Below are 22804 nucleotides of genomic sequence, written 5' to 3' on the forward strand. Positions count from 1 at the left end.
ATAAGCAACAGGGAAAGGACATCCTATTCAATAAATGGTGCTGGGAAAACTAGCTAACCATATGTAAAAGAATGAAACTGGACCTCTTCCTATCACTATAGAAGAAAAATTAACTCAAGATGGATCAAAGACTTAAATGTAAGATCTCGAACTATAAAAATCCTAGAAGAAAGCCTAGGAAATACCCTTCTGGATGTCAGCTTTGGCAAAGAATTTATAACCAAGTCCTCAAAAGCAACTGTGACAAAAGGAAAAATTGACAAGTGGGATCTAATTAAATTAACGAGCTTCTGCACAGCAAGAGAAACTATCAACAGGGTAAACAAATAACCTAAGAATGGGAGAAAATTTTTGCAAACTATGCATCTGACAAAGGACTAATATCCAGAATCTATAAGGAAGTTAAACAAATCAAGAAAAAAATAAATAACCCCATTAAAAAGTAGGCAAAGGCCACAAACAGACACTTCTCAAAAGAAGACATACAAACAGCCAACAAACATATGAATAAATGCTTAACACCACTACCAGAGAAATGCAAATTGAAGCCACAATGAGATACCATCTCACACCTGTTAGAATGGCTGTTGTTAAAAAGTCAAAAAATAACAGATGTTGGTGAGGCTTCTGAGAAAAAGGAATGCTTACACATTGTTGGTGGGAATGTAAATTAGTTTAGCCACTGTGGAAAGCAGTTTGGAGATTTCTCAAAGAACTAAAAATAGAACTACCATCTGACCCAGCAACCCCATTACTGGGTGGTATATACATACCCAAAGGAAAATAAATCATTCTATCAAAAAGACACATGCAAACGTATATTCATCGCAGCACTGTTCACAAGAGGAAAGACATGGAATCAACCTAGGTGTCCATCAATAGTGGACTGGATAAAGAAAATGTGATATATATATATGTACACACACATATATACACCATATACATATATATACACCATAGAATACTATGCAACCATTTAAAAGAATGAAATCAAATCCTTTGCAGCAACATGGATATAGCTGGAGGCCATTATCCTAAGCAAACAAATGCAGAAACAGAAAACCAAATATTGGAGGTCTCACTTATAAGTAGGAGCTAAATCCTGGGCACATATAGACATAGAGGTGGGAACAACAGACAATGGGGACTCCAAAAGGGGTTGCGGGCGAGGACTGAAAAGCTTCCTATTGGGTACTGTGTTCACTCTCTGAGTGACAGGATCAATAGAAGCTCAAACCTCAGCATCATGCAATATACCCTTGTAACAAACCTGTGCATGTATCTCCTGAATCTAAAATAAAACAGATTTTTTTAAAATCCATGAGTCCATGATTTTAAAGAGAGAAAGCAATAGAAAAAGAAAAAAGGAGAGAAAGTAAATTCTTCTTTATAGGAAAACTCCAAGCAATTAATATAGAATGGTAGAATTAGAAAGTTAACATTTTGCGATCCCTGATATAATAACTGATTCAGGCAAGGATCATTAATGGATGCTAAAACCATCCATTGGTGGACGCTAAAACCGGGTGAAAGACTGTGGGTGAACAGGATTCAAAGCGGTACCCCAAACAATTACTAATTATTCATAAAGGAAAAAAAGAACCTTTGCAATGGAGAGATCTAGCGGTCACCACCTAGACCAAGTGATAAAACTTTGTAACGCCAACCAAGCGACCAGCTGATGTCACATGCCTCCTAATTTGATAAGCTAAGAAGGACACGTGATCATCTGTTCTGGTCAACAACCTTTAACTTGAATCTTATCATGAAGAATCAATTAGAGAAACCCAGAATGTGAGACATTCTACAACACAACTGGCCTGGATTCCTCAAAGAAGTCAATGTCTTGGTGGGGAATGGGGAAAGGTGAGGACTAGTTTAGATCAAGAGAGACTAAAAAGACAACTACGAAACACAATATTTGAGCTGATTGGATCCTGGAGTTAAAAGACATCTGGGGGAACAAAGGGGGATATTCGAATATAAACTATATATTAAATAGTATTAAACCACTATGAAATGTCTTAGGTATGAGTGACTGACTGATACTGTGATACTGCAGAGAATGTCATGAATCTTTTTTTTTTTTTTTTTTTGAGACAGTCTCGCTCTGTCGCCCAGGCTGGAGTGCAGTGGCACAATCTCGGCTCACTGCAAGCTCCGCCTCCCAGGTTCACACCATTCTCCTGCCTCAGCCTCCCGAGTAGCTGGGACTACAGGCGCCTGCCACCACACCTAGCTAATTTTTTGTATTTTTAGTAGAACCTCCGCAACCTCACCAGCATCTGTTATTTATTTATTTATTTATTTATTTATTTATTTATTTATTTATTTGAGTTTCACTCTTGTTGCCCAGGCTGGAGTGCAATGGCACAATCTCAGCTCACTGCAACCTCCGCCTCACAGGTTCAAGCAATTCTACTTCCTCAGTCTCCTGAGTAGCTGGGATTACAGGCATGCACCACCACGCCCCACTAATTTCATGGTTTCACCATGTTAGCCAGGATGGTCTTGATCTCCTGACCTCGTGATCCACCCGCCTCGGCCTCCCAAAGTGCTGGGATTACAGGAATGAGCCAATGCACCTGGCTGAGAATCTTGAGAGATGCATGCTAAAGTATTTAGGGGTGAAATGTCATGACATCTACAACTTATTTTCAGATTTGGGAAAAAAATGTGTGGGGGGGTGTTGGGGAAGGGGGAGGGAGTAAAAAGTGGGAGGAGAGGGTGGAAAAAATTGGAAGTAAATATTTTTAATAGTGATATTTTGGTTTTTTTTTAATTTAACTTTTAAGTTCAGGGGTACATATGCAGGTTTGTTATGCAGGTAAACTTGTGTCACAGGGGTTTGTTGTACAAATTATTTCATCACCCTGGCATTAAGCCTAGTACCCAGTAGTTATTTTTCCTGATCCTTTCCGACCTCCCACCCTCCACCTTTCAATAGGCCCCAATGTGTGTTGTTCTCCTCTATGTGTCCATGGGTTCTCATCATTCAGCTTCCACTTACAAGTGAGAACATACAGTGTTTGGTTTTCTGTTCCTACATTAGTTTGCTAAGGATAGTGGCCTGCAGCTCCATCCATGTTCCTGCAAAGGACATGATCTTGTTCTCTTTTTTGGCTACATACTATTCCATGGTGTATATGTACAACATTTTCTTTACCCAGTCTACCATTGATGAGCATTAAGGTTGATTCCATGTCTTTGCTATTGCAAATAGTGCTGCAATGAACATACACATGCATGTGTCTTTATAATAAAATTGATATATTATTTTAGGTATATACCCAGTAATGGGATTGCTGGGTCAAATGGTATTTCTGTCTGTAGGTCTTTGAAGAATCACCACACTGTCTTCCACAATGACTGAACTAATTTACACTCATGCCAACACTGTATAATCGTTCCTTTTTCTCCGCAACCTCACCAGCATCTGTTATTTATTTATTTATTTATTTATTTGAGTTTCACTCTTGTTGCCCAGGCTGGAGTGCAATGGCACAATCTCAGCTCACTGCAACCTCCGCCTCACAGGTTCAAGCAATTCTACTTCCTCAGTCTCCTGAGTAGCTGGGATTACAGGCATGCACCACCACGCCCCACTAATTTCGTATTTTTAGTAGAGATGGGGATACTCCATGTCGGTCAGGCTGGTCTCAAACTCCCGACCTCGGGTGATTCGCCCACCTTAGCCTCCCAAAGTGTTGGGATTACAGGCGTGAGCCACTGCGCCTGGCCGTGCTCTCTTTTTAATAACTGCCATTCTGACTGGTGCGAGATGGTATCTCATTGTGGTTTTGATTTGCATTTCTCTAATGATCAGTGATGTTGAGCTTGTTGGCTGCATGTATGTCTTCTTTTACAAAGTGTTTGTTCATCCTTTGCCCATTTTTTAATGGGGTTGGTTTTTTCTCGTAAATTTAAGTTCTTTATAGATGCTAGATATTACACTTTTGTCAGATGCATAGTTTGCAGAAGTTTTCTCCCATTCTCTAGGTTGTCTGCTCACTCTGTTGACAGTTTCCTTTGCTGTGCAGAAATGCTTTACTTTAATTAGATCCCATTTGTCAATATTTGCTTTTGTTGCGATTGCTTTTGGTGTCTTCATCATGAAATCTTTGCCCAATCCTATGTCCAGAATGGTATTGCTAGGTTGTCTTCCAGAGTTTTTATATTTTTGGGTTTTACATGTAAGTCTTTTATCCATATTGAGTTAATTTTTGTACATGGTGTAAAGAAAGGGTCCAGTTTCAATCTTCTGCATATGACTAGCCAGTTATCTCAACACCATTTATTGAATAAGGAATCCTTCCCCCATTGCTTGTTTTTGTCAGGTTTGTTGAAGATAGTTGCAGGTATATGGTCTTATTTCTGGGTTCTCTATTCTGTTCTATTGGTCTATGTGTCTCTTTTTGTACCAGTACCATGCTGTTTTGGTTACTGTAGCCCTGTAGTATAGTTTGAAGTTGGGTAGTGTGATGCCTCCAGGTTTTTTTGTTTTTGTTTGCTTAGGATTGCCTTGGCTATTTGGGCCCTTTTTTGTTCCATATAAATTTTAAAATAGTTTTTTCTAGTGCTGTGAAGAATGTCAACGGTAGTTTAATAGAAATAGCATTGAATCTATAAATTGCTTTTGCCTGTATGGTCATTTTAACAATATTGAGTCTTCCTATCCATGAGCATGGACTATTCCTCCATTTGCATCATCTCTGACTTCTTTGAACAGTGTTTTGTAGTTCTCCTCATAGAGATCTTTCAAGATAGTGCCATTCTGAAGGCAACAACTGCTCAAGGAAATTCTAAACTAGAATAATGACTATTCTTTGAGAAACTATTCCTGTGTATATCTTAAGTAGTTAAATTTGATCACTGGCCATCCCACTGGTATATATATTTTTTTATCTTTCATCTAAGACTTAGTGCAAGAGATTAAGGAATGAAATGATTTGTAATCCAGTCTTTAGAACTGGACTCTGAACTAAACTAAAAGACATTAAGCACTTGCTCCTTCTGACTTACAGGCATCTATGACTCCACTTATTTCATCCATAAAATGAGACCAAAGGTAAAGGCTAGCAAAATGTCTTGGTCTTACTATCATATTCTCTGTCAGGCTGGCCTAGATTAACTATATTTAAGCAATGAATCAAACTTCAAGAATCACAAAGACTAACTGTAATCAAAGCCTGTTTAAAGCATCTGGAAGGTGCTGACAGCTACAGAGGCTAACAAATGTGGCTGAAGGTGACAGCCAGCACCATCCTACTATAGATGCCATTTACAGAACACATTACCTAACACTTTGTTTTAGAACCATAAAACTTAGAGAGACCTGCCTTATTACTTTACTCCTTATACACTGTTGTTATTCATAACTTAATTGCAGCAACAAGCTATGTACTAGATTTATGCTGAGTACTCTTCCTATGTGTTCAAGACTCAGAACAATTCTTTGCAATAGGTGTTATTATTGCCACTTTACAGGGTTAAGTAACTTCCCCAAGTTTACATAGCCAGTTAAATGCTGAAATATGAATTCACCTGGTATGTCTGAATCAGATACCCATGGTTTTAACCTTACTGTGACATTGCTTCCTATAAGTAAAACAAGAGATGACTTAATTACCACACCTTAGCATGAAAATTCTGCCAGTTTAAGCATGGAAGAAATGCGAGAGAGTATGTGGTAGGAAGAAGTCTGAGGAACACTTTCTCCTTATTTAAAACAAGGTAATTCTGAAACCATCCCTGAGATGTGGATGCTTATCCCGGATGGCCGAAGATTTCACAGAGATTTCTACTCTAGGTCACGTGCATTCCCAGATGCTGGCAGAAATCCAAGGGGATATCATTCATTGATTATGTCTAATTCAAACTTGTCCAACCTGCCTTATTTTGTTGTTGTTCTGCTTTGTTTTATTTTAGGCTTTTAGCAGCCTGAACCCATGGTTTTTAGTTTCTGTCTCTAGTGATAAGCAGAAAAGAGGAATGAAGAAGGGGTTTTACTGGCCCAACCAGAAACAGAAACTAAGAATATGTGACTGTATTCTCTCCCTTGAACACCCCTGGCTAATTCTTAACATCATAAGGTTTAAAAAATACTTCTGATACTACAGCTTTGGAAAGCTGACATTCCTATGCTTAAGGCTTTAATGTAGTTCACAATTAAAGAAGATTCTTCATATTCAAAATAACCATTGCTTTTCTTGATCTGGAATTACTTCTCCCAAACAGACCCTTCATATGAAGCATTTATGGCACCACAAAGATCCCAAAGCTCCTGCAACTCATAAACATCACCACTTGCCAGAATGCCTGTGAGAAGAATATGGTCAAAGCCTATCTATGAGGACAGAATGGGGATAAGAAACAGTCATCATCATCATGATAATAGCCAACATCTACAAGTGCTTCCTAAATGTGTCTCTCTCTTCTAAATATTTTACACATATGAATTCATTTAATCCTCACAATGATCCTTTCAAGTAAGAACTATTTTTAACCCCATTGTAGAGATGCAGAAATGGAGACCAGAGATATTAAATTACTTGCTTGGGGTCTCTGAGATAATAAATGGCACAGTTAGGATTCAAAGCCACGCAGCTGGCTCCAGTACCTGCGGCTGTCACCACACTCTGCTGCCTCTCAATATGGAACCACAGGGACCAGCTTCTAGTCTAAGCTGTGGAAAGGCTGGGAGGGCTAAACACAACAGCAACATTCCTGTTACATATGTAATTTCCTTCAGTCTTTGAATCACCCTGTAGGTATCATCAATGTGTCCATCCAGGTGCTCAACCATGGTAAACACCTTGCCCAACATCATCCAGCTCAGAGAGAATGGCATCTGCATCTACAGCCCCACACTGTGAGCCCTATGCAGTTTATAAAGTGCTGCCACATGCACTGTGACATCCGGTTTCCCAGCCTTCCCAGGAGCTCTGGAGACGCTGATGAGAGAATGTCAGATGGCTATGGTATAAATATTCATGCTAGCTTACAGTAAACACAAGATACCAACTAGGCAGGGTGATGGGACATCTGTATTGTTCCCCTTTATGAATGATGACTGATATATGTCAGGGGAGGACATGCCACAGAGTTCATCAGCAGTTACCAACAGGCAATGCCATTATGCTTTGGAAATCAAGAAGAACACAGAATGCTACAACATGGATAAACTTTGAAAACATTATGACAAGTGAGACAACCCAGCCATAAAGGACCACATAATGTAGATTCTATTTACATGAAATGTCCAGAACATGCAAATCAGAGAGAGAGAAAGTTGACTGGTAACCACCTAGATCTAGGGAGGCTGGGGGACATGGGAAGTGGCTGCTAATAGATACAGGGTTTCTTTTGGTGGGGAGGTGATAAAAATGTTGTAAAATTGATTGTGGTAATGGTTGCACAACTCTGTGAATATATTAAGAATGATTAAATTGTACATTTTGAGTGGGTGAAGTGTATGGTATGTAAATTTTTTCTCAATAAAGCTATTGTAAAAAATAAAACAACACAGGAGCAAAGTCCCCCCAACCGTGTGCGCCCCCACCCCTACTCTTACGAGCTGCTGGTACTCACTTTGAAGCCTTCACAGAATCACCTGCCCAGCCTCCCTTTCGGCAGCGAGGTAATTTAGGAGAGGAAGTCTACAAGGAAAGAGAAGTCAAAAGAACACATTCACTCAACATTTGCATTTATTTTATTTTTTATTTTCTATTTTTTGAGGTGAAATCTTGCTCTGTCACCCAGGCTGGAGTGCAGTGGCACGACCTCAGCTCACTGGAACCTCCGCCTCCTGGGTTCAGGTGATTCTCCTGCCTTAGCCTCCCGAGTAGCTGGGATTATAGGCGTGCACCACCACGCACAGCTAATTTTTGTATTTTTAGTAGAGACAGGGTTTCACCATGTTGGCCACGCTGGTCTCAAACTCCTGACCTCAAGTGATCCACCCACCTGGGCCTCCCAAAGTGCTGGGATTACAGGCGTGAGCCACCACGCCCAGCCAACATTTGTGTTTAAACACCACAATGGATGAGGGTAAGGTCACCTACACCAATCAATATTCAGCCTACCTTTTGAATAAAAATACAGTAACCTTTCTAATTTACTATGAAAATCTGGGTTCCTTCATACCCTCCTGGTGAGTCATAAATTGGCACCATGTGTCTGGAGGGCTATTTGGTGATGTTTATTGAAAGCCTTAAAAATGCTCATACCTTTTAACCTAGCAACTCTAATCCCAGAAATTGATCCCAAGGAAAAAATCAGAGAGGAATATAATGTTATTTTTGAATAGTGAATAGCTAGAAACAACCAAAATTGCTAGCAATAAGGAATTAAGTAAATGGTAAAATACACATGAAAATACTATGCAAATAACAAAAAACCATGTTATAAAAAAAACCCCATGATATAAGAAAGTTCGATACATTTTAATTTTCAAAAACATGTTACCAAACAGTAAGTATATGCTTTTGATGCATTTTTTGAAATGGTCATCTAGTGTTAATGAGTTATATGTACATGACTGACAGGGGACTCCATTACAGGCAATTTTAATTTTCCTTTTCTCTTCTGCTTTTTATAAACTGAAAAGTAATAAAATAAAGATATAAGAGTGAGACTTGCTTAGAAGACATAAACTAAATTGGTGGGTGGATTAAAAATCTACTCAAGAGGCCTACACCGACCCCTGCCACTGCTGCCAGGGACCAAGTACACTGTCTAAGAGGCCTGGGGATTGACTTGCCTCCACCCCCCACCACCACTAGCACCCATGTATGCCATCTAGGGGCCTGAGGATGGGCTGACCCCACCCACCACCACCACTGCCAGCACACACATGACCCAGGGGCATAGGATGGATCCACCCTGCCCACCACCACTAGTGCACATTTTCTGGGGTCTAAAGGACCATTTGCCCTGTCTGCCACCCATGCATACTCTGGGGGCCTGGGAATAGGCCTACCCTGCCTGCCACCAGTGTCCATGTATGTCTCCCAAAAGCCCGATGGCCAGTCTACCCAGCTTGCAGCCACCACCCACCCACATGCACTACCTGGGGACTGGCTCACCTGGCCCACCACTGCCACCCCTGGCACCTGAGCAAGGCATTGGAGGCCTAAGGACTGACCTGCCCAGATCCGCCATCACCAGAACCCATGTACACCACCTGGGGGGCCCAGGGACTAGCATACCTGGCTTGCCACCACTACCACTGGTGCCTAAGGACCAGCCCACTTGGTATCCCCATTTGCAGTGAAGCCTTGTCACAGCCTCCAATAACAACTATAGCCTAAGCCACTAAAGAACCCATGGATACCCACCGATGCTGATTACAGCTGAAGATATATAAAAACTACATCACTGCACCCACCCAGAATCAAAGCCAAAGCACCCTACCCAACCAACACTACAGATACATCTATAGGAAAGTCTTTTCCTATGGAAGTCAATCCATAAGACTGGAAGATGCAACTATTACACCAGATACACAGATATCATTGTAAGAACACAAGAAACATGAAAAAGCAAGGAAACCTAACACCTTTAAAGGAACACAATAATTCTCCAGTAACAGATCCCAATGAAAAGAAAATCCATGAAATGGATGAAAAAGAATTCAAAACAATGATATTAAAGAAACTCAGTGAGACATGAGAGAACACAGACAAAGAGTACAAAGAAGGCCAGGTGCGGTGGCTCACGCCTATAATCTCGGCACTTTGGGAGGCCAAGACGGGCAGATCACAAGGTCAGGAGATAGAGACCATCCTGGCCAACATGGTGAAACCCCACCTCTACTAAAAATACAAAAATTAGCTGGGCGTGGTGGTGCATGCCTATAATCCTAGCTACTCGGGAGGCTGAGGCAGGAGAATTGCTTGAACCAGAAAGTCAGAGGTTGCAGTGAGCTGAGATTGCGCCACTGTACTCCAGCCTGGAAACAGGGCGAGATTCCATCTCAAAAAAAAAAAAAAAAAAAGAGTACAAAGAAATCAGAAAAATGATTCATGATCTGAATGGGAAAGTCAATAAAGAGATAGACATCATAAAAAAGAATCAAATAGAAATCCTGGAACTGAAGAAGTCAATGAAAGAAAGAAAAAATACAATCAAGAGCTTTGACAATAAACTAGATCAAGCAGGAGAAAAAGAATTTCAGAACTTGAGGACAGGTCTTTTGAAATAACTCAGTTAGACAAAAAAGAAAAAAGAATAAAGAAAGCCTACTTGACATATGCAACACCATAAAGAAAACAAGTATTAAAATTTTTGAAGTCTCAGAAGAAGAGATGGGCAAAGGTATTGAAAACCTATTAATGCAATAATAGCTGAAAACTTCCCAAGTCTTGAAAGGGATATAGATATTCAGATACAGGAAGCTTGAAGGTCTCAAAATAGATTCACCTCAAAAAGATCTTCTCCAAGGCATATTATAATCAAAATGTCAAGTCAAAGACAAATATAAAATTCAAAAAAACAACAGGAGGAAAGTATCAAGTCACATATAAGGGAATTCCCAGCAGAAACCTTACAGGCCAGGAGAGTTTGGGATGATATATTCAAAGTGCTGAAAGGAAAAAAAAATGGCAGCTATGATTACTATACCCAGCAAAGCTATTATTCAAAAATGAAGGCGAAATAAAGTCCTTCCCAGATAAGCAAAAACAGAGGGAATTCATCACCACTGACCAGCCCTTCAATAAATTATTAAGGGAGTCCTACATCTGGAAGTGAAAGAACAATATATACCATCATGAAAACACAAGACAGTGTAAAACTCACTAGTAGAACAGATACACAAATGGGAAAGAGAAAGAATTCAAACATTACCACTTCAGAAAACCATCAAACTGCAATGACAAAAATTAAGAGAGGAAGTAAGGAACAAAGGATATATAAAACAACCAGAAAACAATTAATAAAATGGCAGAAATAAGTCCTTAGCCATCAATAATAACCTTGAATGTAAATGGATTAAACTCCTCACTAAACTGGCTGGCTGAATTAAAAAGCATCACTATTTGCTGCCTATAAGAAACTTACTTCACTTATAAAGACACACATAGACTAAAAGTGAAGGGATGGAAAAAAAATTCTTGCAAATAAGAACCAAAAGCAAGCAGGAGAAGCTATACTTACATGAGATAACACAGATTTTAAGTCAAAAACTGTAAAGAAGGTCATTCTATAATGATAAGGGGATCAACATAACAATTCTAAATATATATGTACCCAACACTGGAGCCTCCAGATAATAAAAAGCAAATATTATTAGATCTAAATAGACTCCAATACAATAATAGTTGATGACTTCAACACCCAACTCTCAGCAATGGAGAGATCTAGACAGAAAACCAATAAAGTAAACCAGGAATTTAAACTGCACTTTAAACCAAATGAAACTAACGGACATTTACTAAACATTTCATCGAATAGCCACAGAACACACATTCTTCTCATCAGCACATGGAACATTCTCCAGAATAGACCATATGTTAGGCCACAAAACAAATGTCAAGAAATTTTTAAAAACCAAAATCATATCAAGTATCTTTCAGATGACAATGGAATAAAACTAGAAATCAATAATGAGGAATTATGGAAACTGTACAAATACACAGAAATTAAACAACATGCTCCTGAACAACCATTGGATCAATGAAGAAATTAAGAAGAAAATTAAAAAATTTCTTGAAACAAATGAAAACAGAAACACAACATACAAAAACCTACGGGATACAGCAAAAGCAGAGCCAAGAGGGAAGTATAGCAATGAATACCTACATCAAAAAAAAAGGAAAGATTCTGAATGAACAAGCTAACAACACATCTCAGGGAACTAGAAATGCAGGAACCAGCCAAACCCCAAATCACTAGAAGGAAAGAAATAATAAAGATCAGAGCAGAATTAAACAAAATAGAGACTTAAAAAAATACAAATGATCAATGAAACATTGGGCAAAAAGAACAAAGATGGAGGCATCACACTATTTGACTTCAAAATATGTAATACTACAAAGCTATAGTAACCAAAACAGCATAATATTGGTATAAAAACAAATAGATCAATGGAAAAGAACAGAAAACCAAGGAATAAATCCATGTATTTCTAGCCAAACGATTTTTGAAAAAGACACCAAGAACATATTAGGGAAAGAAGAGTCTCCTCAATAAGTGATGCTGGGAAAACCGGATTTCCATACACAGAAGAATGAAACCAGACCCCATATCTCTCACCATATACAAAAATCAAATCAAAATGGATTAAAGATTTAAACGTAAGACCTGACACTATAAAAACTGCTAAAAGAAACATTCTGTACAGCAAAGGAAACAATTCACACAGTGTAAGGATAAACTATAGAAGAAGATATCTGCAAACTATTTATCCAACAAGAAACGAGCATCCAGAATATGCAAGAAACTCAAACAATTCAATAGAAAAAACCCAAAAAAGTCCCATTAAAAAGCAGGCAAAGGATCTGAAAAGAATCTCAAAAGATGACACACAAATGGCCAAGTATATGAAAAAATGTTCTACATCACTTACCATCAGAGAGATGCAAATCCAAAACCACACTGAGATATCATCTTACCCCAGTTAAAATGGCTCCTTTGAGCCTGGCCTGAGCTGTCACTTTACTAATGGATATCAAATGGTTAATAGTGTTCCCTAAGAGTCTAAAAACCAAAATGATCAGCTTTATCTTGTTTAACCACAAACCCAAGGAAGCCATGGCTATTGAGTGAAAATCCTTTCTGCCTAGAGGTAACACAAAGCCACATTTCCTCTCATTTTCTTCCCATTATAAAATGGTACCAGCAGCTCCAAAACAAAGTGATCACCAGCTAAAAGTCACTCCTCCAAAGCCAATACAGTTTAACACCTACTTCTAAAATCAAAGGATTTTTTTCACTAATAACTGAAGCCATTAGGAGTTGATATATTATAAAAACTGTATAAGCTACTTTTCATTTCCTCCACCCAAACATTGAGATCACTCAGAAAAGTAAAAATTGCAAAGAAATCCCCTGAGCAAAATGAGTCAGGAGCTGTGGTAGTTAGCTTGCTTCCCACTGGCGAACCTCAGGAGAGAGCACTGAAGCAAAGGGGAGAGGAGGAGGGACAGGCAGGCTTAGCTCTCTGCAAAGTAGGCTTGGGCATTTAGAGGGAGATGCCTATCTCCTGAGGGAAAGTCCTTACATACATGATTTAGTTCTCCGAGTCCAAGGATTAGCAATATTTTTGTAAACACCCCCTACTATGAGTCTTGTTATGGGCACACACAAACACCCTGTCTGGATGAGACGGACTTAATAACTATTATCAAGTTATATGCTCTTCCCCAGAAATCAACCTTGTTACCTATGTGGGCAACTCGGCACTGGTCCCATGTGCACTGGGTGCAATAGAAAAAGTAGAAGATGTCATCCGTGTCCCAAATGTTCCATGAGGCCAAGAAGACGCAGAGTTCAGTGTATCAGGCCTGTACGAAATCCACGTAATTGGAAGTCAGGCTTAATCCGAAACCCAAGAGGGCACAATGGAAGTGAGAAGTAGGCGTCAGTGATGGAGACACAGAATTGTTCCAGGAAGAGGCTGCATCCAGGCTCCAAAGGTGAAGCTGAAGAAGAATCCCTCAGCCATGGGGCAGTTCCACCAAAATTTGCAGTTTTCTTGCCATCTTGGTGGTTTTCATTGGGGCATTATTAAGGCTGCTCTGATAAGCATGCATAAGGCTTACAATATATGTCTAAAAGCTAAACAGAATTGTACACACTCAGGAAGTGGTGAGGAGAAGGAGAGGTCAAGGAAGATTTATGGGCAAAGTGGGGCTTGTCCTGGATTGGAAATGTAAAGAAAAAAGCATTCCAGAAGCAACCAGATCCAAGGGTGTAGTGATACTGGGGATGGTACATAACTCTCCTCCAGCAAAATTTTGTTACTTGACCATTATATTTTAAGGGTCCCCGGGAAACGTCTTTGGGAGTTTGAGCCCCTCAGCATTCATTACTCTACAATGCAGGCCTTAAGTGGAAGCTGAAGCAACTTGATCATAATGTGGCAGTTTGAAATTAAGTACAAACAATCTGAAATGTAAGCAGATGACTGGCTTGTAACAATGATTTTTTTTTTAGACCATCTTAAATTTTGAATCCTTTCTTTATAGGTTACCTAGACTACTTTGGACTAAGAAAACTATGGAAAATTAGTAAGTGCCACAAGCGAATGCCAGGTGGTAGCACGTGTCAATTTTCCACAGAGTCCTGAATGCACTGCTTGGGGTCTCTGCTCATACTTGCTGGAATCAACTGCAGTAGATTTTAGTCCATGGGTCGCTTTTCCTCATATTTCTTTGTAAACTCTTTAGCATTCTTATAGAATTTTTTACAGTCCTTAGAGTACTCTTCAGCTAGGTCAGCCCTAAATGGGTGCTCGGGCTGGGGGTTGTTCACGAGTGCTATGACAGCCTGGATTACTTGGTCAGTTTTGGTTGCTGGCTTCCAGTTTTCAGCACTAATTACTTGCAGACAGACTTGCTCCTTTTTGTCATTGTTTGGGTGATAAATCTTTGTTTTGTTTTAACTGTGGTCTTCAGTGGTTTAAGTGGGTATTCTGCTGGAAATCTGATCTCCATTCTGAAGGCCCCCTTATCATATGGAGGGTTGTCAGGAACAACTAGCCTTGCCAAGTCAAGAAATTAGCTTCCTCAAACCTGGATGTTACGAAGTTTTTCATTCCACATTTGCGGATTTCTTCAAGCTCCTTCATCAGCCTTCTGCTGGCTGCCATTTTGGATTTGGTGCTGCTCCTTTCCCCAGCAATATGATTTTAAAGGTCTAGTTGGTTTCTTTTGCATAGGCAGTCCAGTCCCTGAATACTTAGCTGCTCTCCCTAAGAGGTATCATGACACCTAGACACCTAGTTACCCCCATTTCAAAAAACGGCTGTCTCCACAGGGCAATCTGAAACACAGGACACACACCTAGGTCAGCCACTGCTGTTGCTCCTTTTATGACCAGCTGCCAGGACTGCTGGACTTCCCTTCCTGGAGGTGACAGATCAGATGCTAGGGAACCTACGGGGGTGTGAACGCCCTCACCAGCTCAACTGTCAAAGCTCCAGTCCCTGCCTGGACTGATGAGAAATTAAAGCCCTTTATTCACAGATCTTTCCATTTGGACCAGGGGTCCTTCCCACAGAGCAGAGGAAGACACAAATGCATGATTTATTTTGTTCTTCAAATGTTATGAGTCTGAGTTCTCTACCTAATGGCCTCCTCATTTACAGGAAAAAGAATTTACTCCTGCTCCATCATTGAAGCTAAAAACTTAATCTTCAGGCAGGCTAAGACAGCCGTGGCATTTTTTTCCTAAAGCCCATCAACTCAAGAGTCCTCCTTGACCAAGCACTTGGGAAGAGTTGGCATTTTGGAAGAATCCATTTTCTATCCCTGTGTTAAGGAGAAGAGGGAGAAACTACATAGAAGAGAAGGATTAGAGCTCAAACAAACTTAAAAGCCAGAAAGAAGAGGAGGCCTGATCCTAGAATTCAAAAGTCCTGGTTTATTCTTTAAATTACTCTCCTGAAATTCAGAGGCACAGCCCCAAGACAACAGCTGGACAAATGATTTCCAATTTTGGCTGACTTAACTGCCAGGTAACATTCCCTAAACTTGTTTTAAAAAAAGAAAGAGTCTTAAAATATGTAACACCAAGAGGGACAGAAATAGGAACAAGTGACGGTAGTCCTTAGGCAGTGCATCTCTCGTGTTCTCTCTTAAAAGCTGGAGTCACGTCTCCGAGTGTGGGAAATGAGCACAGCCTGCTGGGGCTGCCGCCTGATGGACGGAGGGGGCAGGACCCTGCATAGCTCCTGAAAAGCAGCAAAAATGTGTTCTCTCCAAAAATAAACAGGGGGCAGGAATGACTGCGAGTAAAGAGTTGGAAGCACGTGACTGGCGGTTGCAGTCCTGAAATACCAGCTTTCTACAAAAAGGAGCCTGTGAGAGGCAGAGAGCGGGAATTTCAGGAAATGGCCTCTTTATATGGTCTCATCCGAATGGGCTAAGATTCAATAACTGGAATTACCATGTCAGAGGGAGTCTTTAGGGCCAGACTTGTTTCTGATCTTTATATGGTTCCCCCAGATTCTTAAGATGCCAAAACAGAAAAGATGCTGCAGTGCCAAAAAAGGAGCCTTCTGAGTTTAGAAACTTCTCACACACTCTCAGAAGTCCTGGAGAAACTCCACCCTAACCCCAAAATATGAATCAGGCCAAGAGTTCTAAGTTCAAACTGCAACCTGTTTCAAAAAGCCAGTCCAAATACATGCATAAATTCCAACAGAAAGACATTTAGTTAAGCAAGATCAATTGCAAACTTCACACATATCCATCTTCCAGCTTCTAGGGGCAACGCAGCTCCCACATTCAATCTTAGATTACTGACTAAAAACAAACTTCCCTTTCTTTCTCCAGCAATCTTAGAGAAGATCCAAGAAAGTTGTTCTTTATATGCTTGGCGAGTGAAAAGACTGATAGTAATATGGTATGTGCATACGCTTCAGGGCTGGCATCTACTCCTGCAATCTGTCCTCCACACACAGTTCCAACTCTCCCAGTTTCTTCCTCCTGCCTCAACCCTGGGTCTGACAACTAATCCCTCAGAGAACTGAGTTTCTCCACAGTAGATTTAAGGTCATGGAAGGTAATGGATCACTCAATCTTATAACTGAAGTCCTGTGAATAAACATAGTTCTCTCAAGCTGAAATGGACATATCAAAATGCAAAGTCTATTTTATGTATAAGAAAGAAAGCTGATCATCAGTGAGTGCTAAGGCCATTAGGTACAAGACTGACTGGTGGGCAACTGGGCATTTTCACAATGCCAAAGAATCAACCCATATATTACATGTTAGTTGCAGGGGAGAAAAACATTCCTTAACAATGGAGATAACTATCACTATCCTAACTCAGTGATCAAACTTAGCAGCATTAACAGTGGGACATAATGTGCTACTACTTGAAACACATGACACCACTCAGGAAAACTTCCTGCCTAAACCATTCAAGTGGAATCTAATCAAGCCTTCCAATCTGATTCCCAGCTTACTGGAAATCAGGTGAGAAAGTATTAAGTAAAATGACACTTGGAAGAATCAAACAAACCCAGGATGTGGGAAACTCTGGTAGAAGAACTGGCCTGATCTCTTCAAAAGTGTCAATGTCGTTAAAAAGACAGGGGTGGGCCAGGTGCAGTGGCTCATGCCTGTAATCCCAACACTTTGGGAAGCTGAGGCAGAAGGATCACTTGAGGCCAGAAGTTCAAGACCAGCCTGGGCAACAAAGTGAGACCCCCCCCCATCTCTACCAATAATAATAATTAGCTGGGTGTGGTGGTGTGCAGCTATAATACCAGCTACTCAGGAGGCTAAGGTGAGAAGATCGCTTGAGCCCATGAGGTTGAGGCTACACTGAGCTATGATCACACCACTGCACTCCAGCCTGGGCAACAGAGTGAGACCCTGTCATTTAAAAAAAAAAAAAAAAAGTAGAAGTGAGGGAGTTAGGGGACTATTCTAAATTAAAAGAGACTTAAAAGAAATAAATCTAATTGTGTGATTCTTGATTGGATTCTGGTGTGAACAAAAGAGCTATAAAAATACTTTGAAGACAACAGTGGAAAATAAATTTGGAGTGGGTAATAGATGGTGTTAGGAAATTATTCATACTGTTAGGTGTAGACTTGTGGCTTTCTAGGAAAATATCTTTTTTTTTAAGATATATGCTGAAGTATCTAAGTAACATGTTATGATGCCTATAATTTGCTTTGAAATAATTCAAGCAAAAAATTATGTATAAAACATATATTCTATTTTTAAATATTTTATAAATTATAATTCAAGCAAATATGGCAAAATGGTAGTAACAGTTGAATCTAGTTGATGCATATATGTTGTTCATTGTACTAATTTTTTCTACTTTTCTGGATGTTTCTAATTTTAATGAAAAGTTAAAACAATAAAGAAACTAGATGCATAAAGTTTAGGTTTAACAAAAAAGAAAAAAGGCAGGGATGGTATGGAGGAGGGTACCAGCATGGAGGTTGTTCCTTGATGCATGTGCTCAGTGAAAAACAATGGGATATTCTCTACCTAATGGTTGGTAATTCCTAACATACTGGGGACCAGAAAACTACTCTACACCCAAAACACGGGGTCTCAAGATCCCTGCCATGACTAGAGGTGACGGAGGAAGGTGCTTTTAGATAAAAGTGCCTCCCTGCCCACCCCAGCCTCCTGTGGAATATATTTTAATTGTGTATACCTGAAACTGGGGAAGAAAACAATGTGGTAGAAGAACACTAGAGGCCGGGCAGGGTGGCTCACGCCTGCAATCCCAGCCTTTGGGAGGCCGAGGAGGATCACCTGAGGTCAGGAGTTCAAGACCAGCCTAGCCAACACGGCGAAACCCTGTCTCTACTAAAAATACAAAAATTGGCCAGGCATGGTGGCGTGTACCTGTAGTCCCAGCACTCCAGAGGCTGAGGCATGAGAATCGCTGGTATCCAGGAGGCAGAGGTTGCAGTGAGCTGAGATTGCACCACTGCACTCCAGCCTGGGTGACACAGCAAGACTCTGTCTCCAAAAAAAAAAAAAAAAAAAAAAAACAAACCACTAGATGAGACACCAACTAATCTGGCTTCTGGCTTCTAGTCCTTGCTCTGCCACAGACTAGGTCCACAACCCTGGGTTTTTCTTCATGGTAGAAGTGATTCCTCCCACTTCCAAAATTCTGTAATTCTATGGATGTATGAATTGTGGCAAATTGAATTCAGGTACCTAGGAAGAAGGTACCTAGGAGGAAGGTACCTAAGCAAAACAGATGTAAATGGCAACACCAAACACTTATCCATTTAAGCTGAAATGAAGGAGACAGAGACAAAAATAGAGAGAACACAGGCTACAGAGAGAAATGAGAATATGTAAGCATAAGGACTTGACTGTTGGTGAATAAGCCAAGCTAGGTAATTAGAAATAATATATTAACGAATTCAAAGCTAATGATAAAATAATAATATCCAATGTCTATTTCACCATACGTGAAAGCTTTAGGAGGATTATTTGCTGAATCTTGTGATATGATGAAGTGGGTATTATTACATACTGTGATGTTATGTAGTGATGAGGAAACTAGGCTTAGAGATTAACTCAGCTAAAAATCATACTATTTGTAAATAACAGGGCAAGGATTCAAACCCAGGTGTGTCTGATACCTGAGCTTTGCAATGAAGCAGATGATACATGATTGCCTAGCAGCTAGTTGCATGCCAGCTAGAACGGGCTTGAAAGAACAGAACCGCCATAGAAAACAACCAATCTGGGCTGAAACAAAGTGCCCAACAATCCAGACTGATAATACAAGACCCGACAAGGGCAAACTGAAAGGACCATCTCTTTCATTTATTTCCCGGGCTCAAGGTAAGATGTACCTGTCAATGATACAAATATGTTCAATAAGATAGGAGGTCCAGAATATAGCATGGTCTAATCCTTACCCCTTTAATGAGGCAGTCAAGGATTAGATTGAGGGAAGCGTTAAGGGCAAAGTCAGAATTAAAAAGTGATGCCAAAATCACATTAATAACAGCTTGAACACTGTGCCAAGCTGTGTTAGGCTGCATTCAGTATAAATCTTTGCACTTGGAAAATAGCTGTGTCTTTACTGCATGCTACAAGATATTTTCCTCATACCAACAGTGGAGTAGCTTTGAAGAGGGAGGGACTGAATCAAGGAGGACATGTGATTTTGCCACAAGGAAGCAAAGGGATAAAGCTATTTAAAGGTGGGGAGAGGGAGGAAAGGAAGAGGGAGGAAAGGAAGAGGGAGCAGGAAGGAGGGACAGTCCTGGGTTCAAATTCTAGAAATGTCTCTTTCTAGCTGGGCAGCCTTGGGCTCATCATATCTCCACTGAGCCTCCTTTTCCTCATGTGTAAAATGAGAATGATCATGAGTCCCTTGCAGGTCTACTGTAGACCTGGAGAAAATCCCTGGCATAGAGTAGACTCCTAATAAATAGTGATAACAGTGGCTATTATATTATTTTCAGAAATAATAATAATAGTAATAAAATGCAGACTTCAGAAGAGAAATCCTTAATGCTTAGGGTTGAGGCAATGGAAGTTTCTGGTGGCCAGGTGTTATAGGGCCTTTTACTTGGGGGAGGCCTTGCACATATTTCATTCTAGGGATCCAATTATCTACTCCAGCTTCCCTGAAGAGAGAGATATCCTTGAAAGCTGCCCAAATCAAGAAGAGGAAACCACAGTTCTGTAGCTCACTGAGACATAATGTGATGCTCAGGACAGCCACAGTGTTTGGCAAATGCTCTACTGGTGTCGCACTTCCCAAATATTCACACATAACCTATAATAAAAAGAGCCATATCCCACAGCTCAATACAGAGTCATCAAATTGCCCAATTTAAGTGACTCATGAGATAGGGCTGCCAGTAATTTGTTGAAGAGGCTGATCCAAAGAGAACAGATTTCAGCCCTGAAAACCATTTTTCAAATTCACCCTGGACTTTCCCACCTTCGATGGCATCTTCTTAATCTCAATTACATCCTTTTGGGTCATCCTAAATCAGCTCTCCCTTCTTCCTCTTCTTGGATCTATATACCTTACAGAAACTTATAAAGACAAGCCCCATTTCCCCATACTTTCTGCCATTCAGCCAACATAAACATTCTTTTCAACATTCATCATAAATCAAAACCTATACATTTCTGTCATTCTCTTAACTCCTTTCCGTTTATTAAAATCAACCCAGCATGTGTGTAGCCAGAAATGTGCATAATATTGAAGGTGTAAACTCCCAACACTCTTAAGAAGCAACCCCTCCTGGCACATGACTTAGTGATTTTGTATAAGCACAGTCTAGACTTGCTACCTCAACCAAAGCCAGGATGGAATGACTTGGAGCAAGCTGAGAGCAGTAGAAGCAAGCTGTAACCTTGATGCTTTAGGAAACCTGATCTCTCACAAGACTCCTCAAGGGTGATAATGGAAAAGAAGTGAGAGAAGCATTAACCCATGGGCTGGCAGCCCCCATCATGTGAGACCTAGAGAGAAATGCCCGGCTTCATTCCCCACTCTGTGTCACACAGTGGTGAGACCAGGGACACTGCAGGTTTCACACTGCAGTTCTTAATCTTGCCTTAGTTGTGGGAGCCCAAGGAGAAGACACTATAAGTACAGAGCAAGGTCATGGCTAGCAAATTAGTACATATTTCACTATCCCTACTATATACCATTTGAAAAGTGGCCCCAGCACAGGCACAGTGGCTCACACCTGTAATCCCAACATTTTGGAAGGCCAGAGCAGGAGGACTGCTTGAGCTCAGGAGTTCAAGACCAGCCTGGGCAACAAAGTGAGACCCCATCTCTACAAAAAATAGAAAAAATTAGCCAGGCATGGTGGCACATGTCTTTAGTCCCAGCTACTCAGGAGGCTGCTCTAGGAGGATTGCTTGAACCTAGGAGATCAAGGCTCCAGTGAGCCATGATCCCACCATTGCACTCCAGCCTAGGCAACAGAGTGAGACTCTGTCTCAAAAAAAAAAAAAAAAAAAAAGTGTCCCCAGTAATCCTAAAAAATATTTTTTAAACTTCTAGAACTGTTTCCCAAACTTCTGGATTTCATAAACTGTTAATATTTCAAAAAGCAAATTTCTGTTTGTGTGGATTGGCAGTACAGCTTAACAGCTTTTAATTTTGTTAAGAACATTTTTTTTAACCATTTCTTCTCTCCATCATTTCATTAAAGAATGGACCTTTCTAATCTCCCCAAATTAGAAAGGGCACAAACCAGGATAAGAAATGGTCCTTTAAATGGAATAAATTTAGCTTACAAAAAACTTACTACATTGTTCTTGGATTTCTCCTATCAATAAAAACTTCCTTATGCATACACCAGTGTTAAAACATGCTACAGTCTCTGTTTCAGCTTATCAGTCTAAGGCCCAGATTAATTTCTCAGGTTCTTTTCCCACCCTTTCTCAAATGAGCAAGGCTGAAGGCCAGCTCCTCTACCACTCCAACTGACAATGGCCTAACATGAAAGGCAGGACCTAGGAACAGTCACTTAATCCATAAATTTTACTACTCAGCTTGAGGCTGCACTGAAAGACCCTCCCCACTCCCGCCCTTGAAACAGCACCCTGCCAACCTCTCTAACTCTAGAGGCCTTTTTAGATTAACCTTTCCTCGTGCTCAGCACAGCATCTGCATGGATGAACACTTGTATTCTGGTGACTTAGCTCTGGTCGCTGGGCCTCTTTCATACCCATGTTTCTGGTCATTACTTCCAAGTTGCACCACTAATGTCAGAACACTTTCTGTCTCGATAGCTAATATATCAGAACGTCCCTGTCACTAGTCCCAAGGGAAAATGGACACAATCTGTCTCTGCAACAATCGCTCTCATTCTTTTCTCACCAATAATATCACCTGAAAAAAAAAAAGCGTATGTTGAAACAGTCCAAAAGCAATTGGCACATAATGGGAAAGTAGTATGTATTCAACTAATTGTCACACAGATAATAATTATAACTTTGGATAAAACATATAAAACCACTATTAGAAGATACTGGAGAGGAAACAAAAGCAGGCAGAAACTGAAGGAGATTTTATCCTTGAAAGAAAAGAACTGGAATGATAAACATCCATGCTCAAATAGATTATCTGAGTGTAAATGCACTCAGTCTGCACAGCAATTGGG

General features: G+C 40.3%; 1 protein-coding gene and 1 pseudogene across 4 annotated transcripts in view; both read right to left on the bottom strand.

The window, feature by feature from the left end:
* The window catches only part of IFT43 (intraflagellar transport 43), a 94854-nt gene that overhangs the window by 52100 nt on the left and 19950 nt on the right, over window positions 1–22804 (bottom strand). For all 4 annotated transcript variants that reach the window (XR_008659399.2, XM_055288711.2, XM_055288712.2 and 1 more), the window contains exon 3: window positions 7591–7658. Coding sequence is in view for 3 of the 4 variants with exons in the window: in XM_055288711.2 (XP_055144686.1) it covers window positions 7591–7658 (68 nt within the window). In the remaining variant the exon portion in view is untranslated. The remainder of the gene's footprint in view (window positions 1–7590; window positions 7659–22804) is intronic.
* On the bottom strand, window positions 14191–14832 carry LOC129487633 (ubiquitin-conjugating enzyme E2 L3-like; annotated as a pseudogene).

The sequence above is a fragment of the Symphalangus syndactylus genome, chromosome 8 (assembly GCF_028878055.3).
Source record: "Symphalangus syndactylus isolate Jambi chromosome 8, NHGRI_mSymSyn1-v2.1_pri, whole genome shotgun sequence".
NCBI classification, from domain to species: Eukaryota; Metazoa; Chordata; class Mammalia; order Primates; family Hylobatidae; genus Symphalangus; species Symphalangus syndactylus.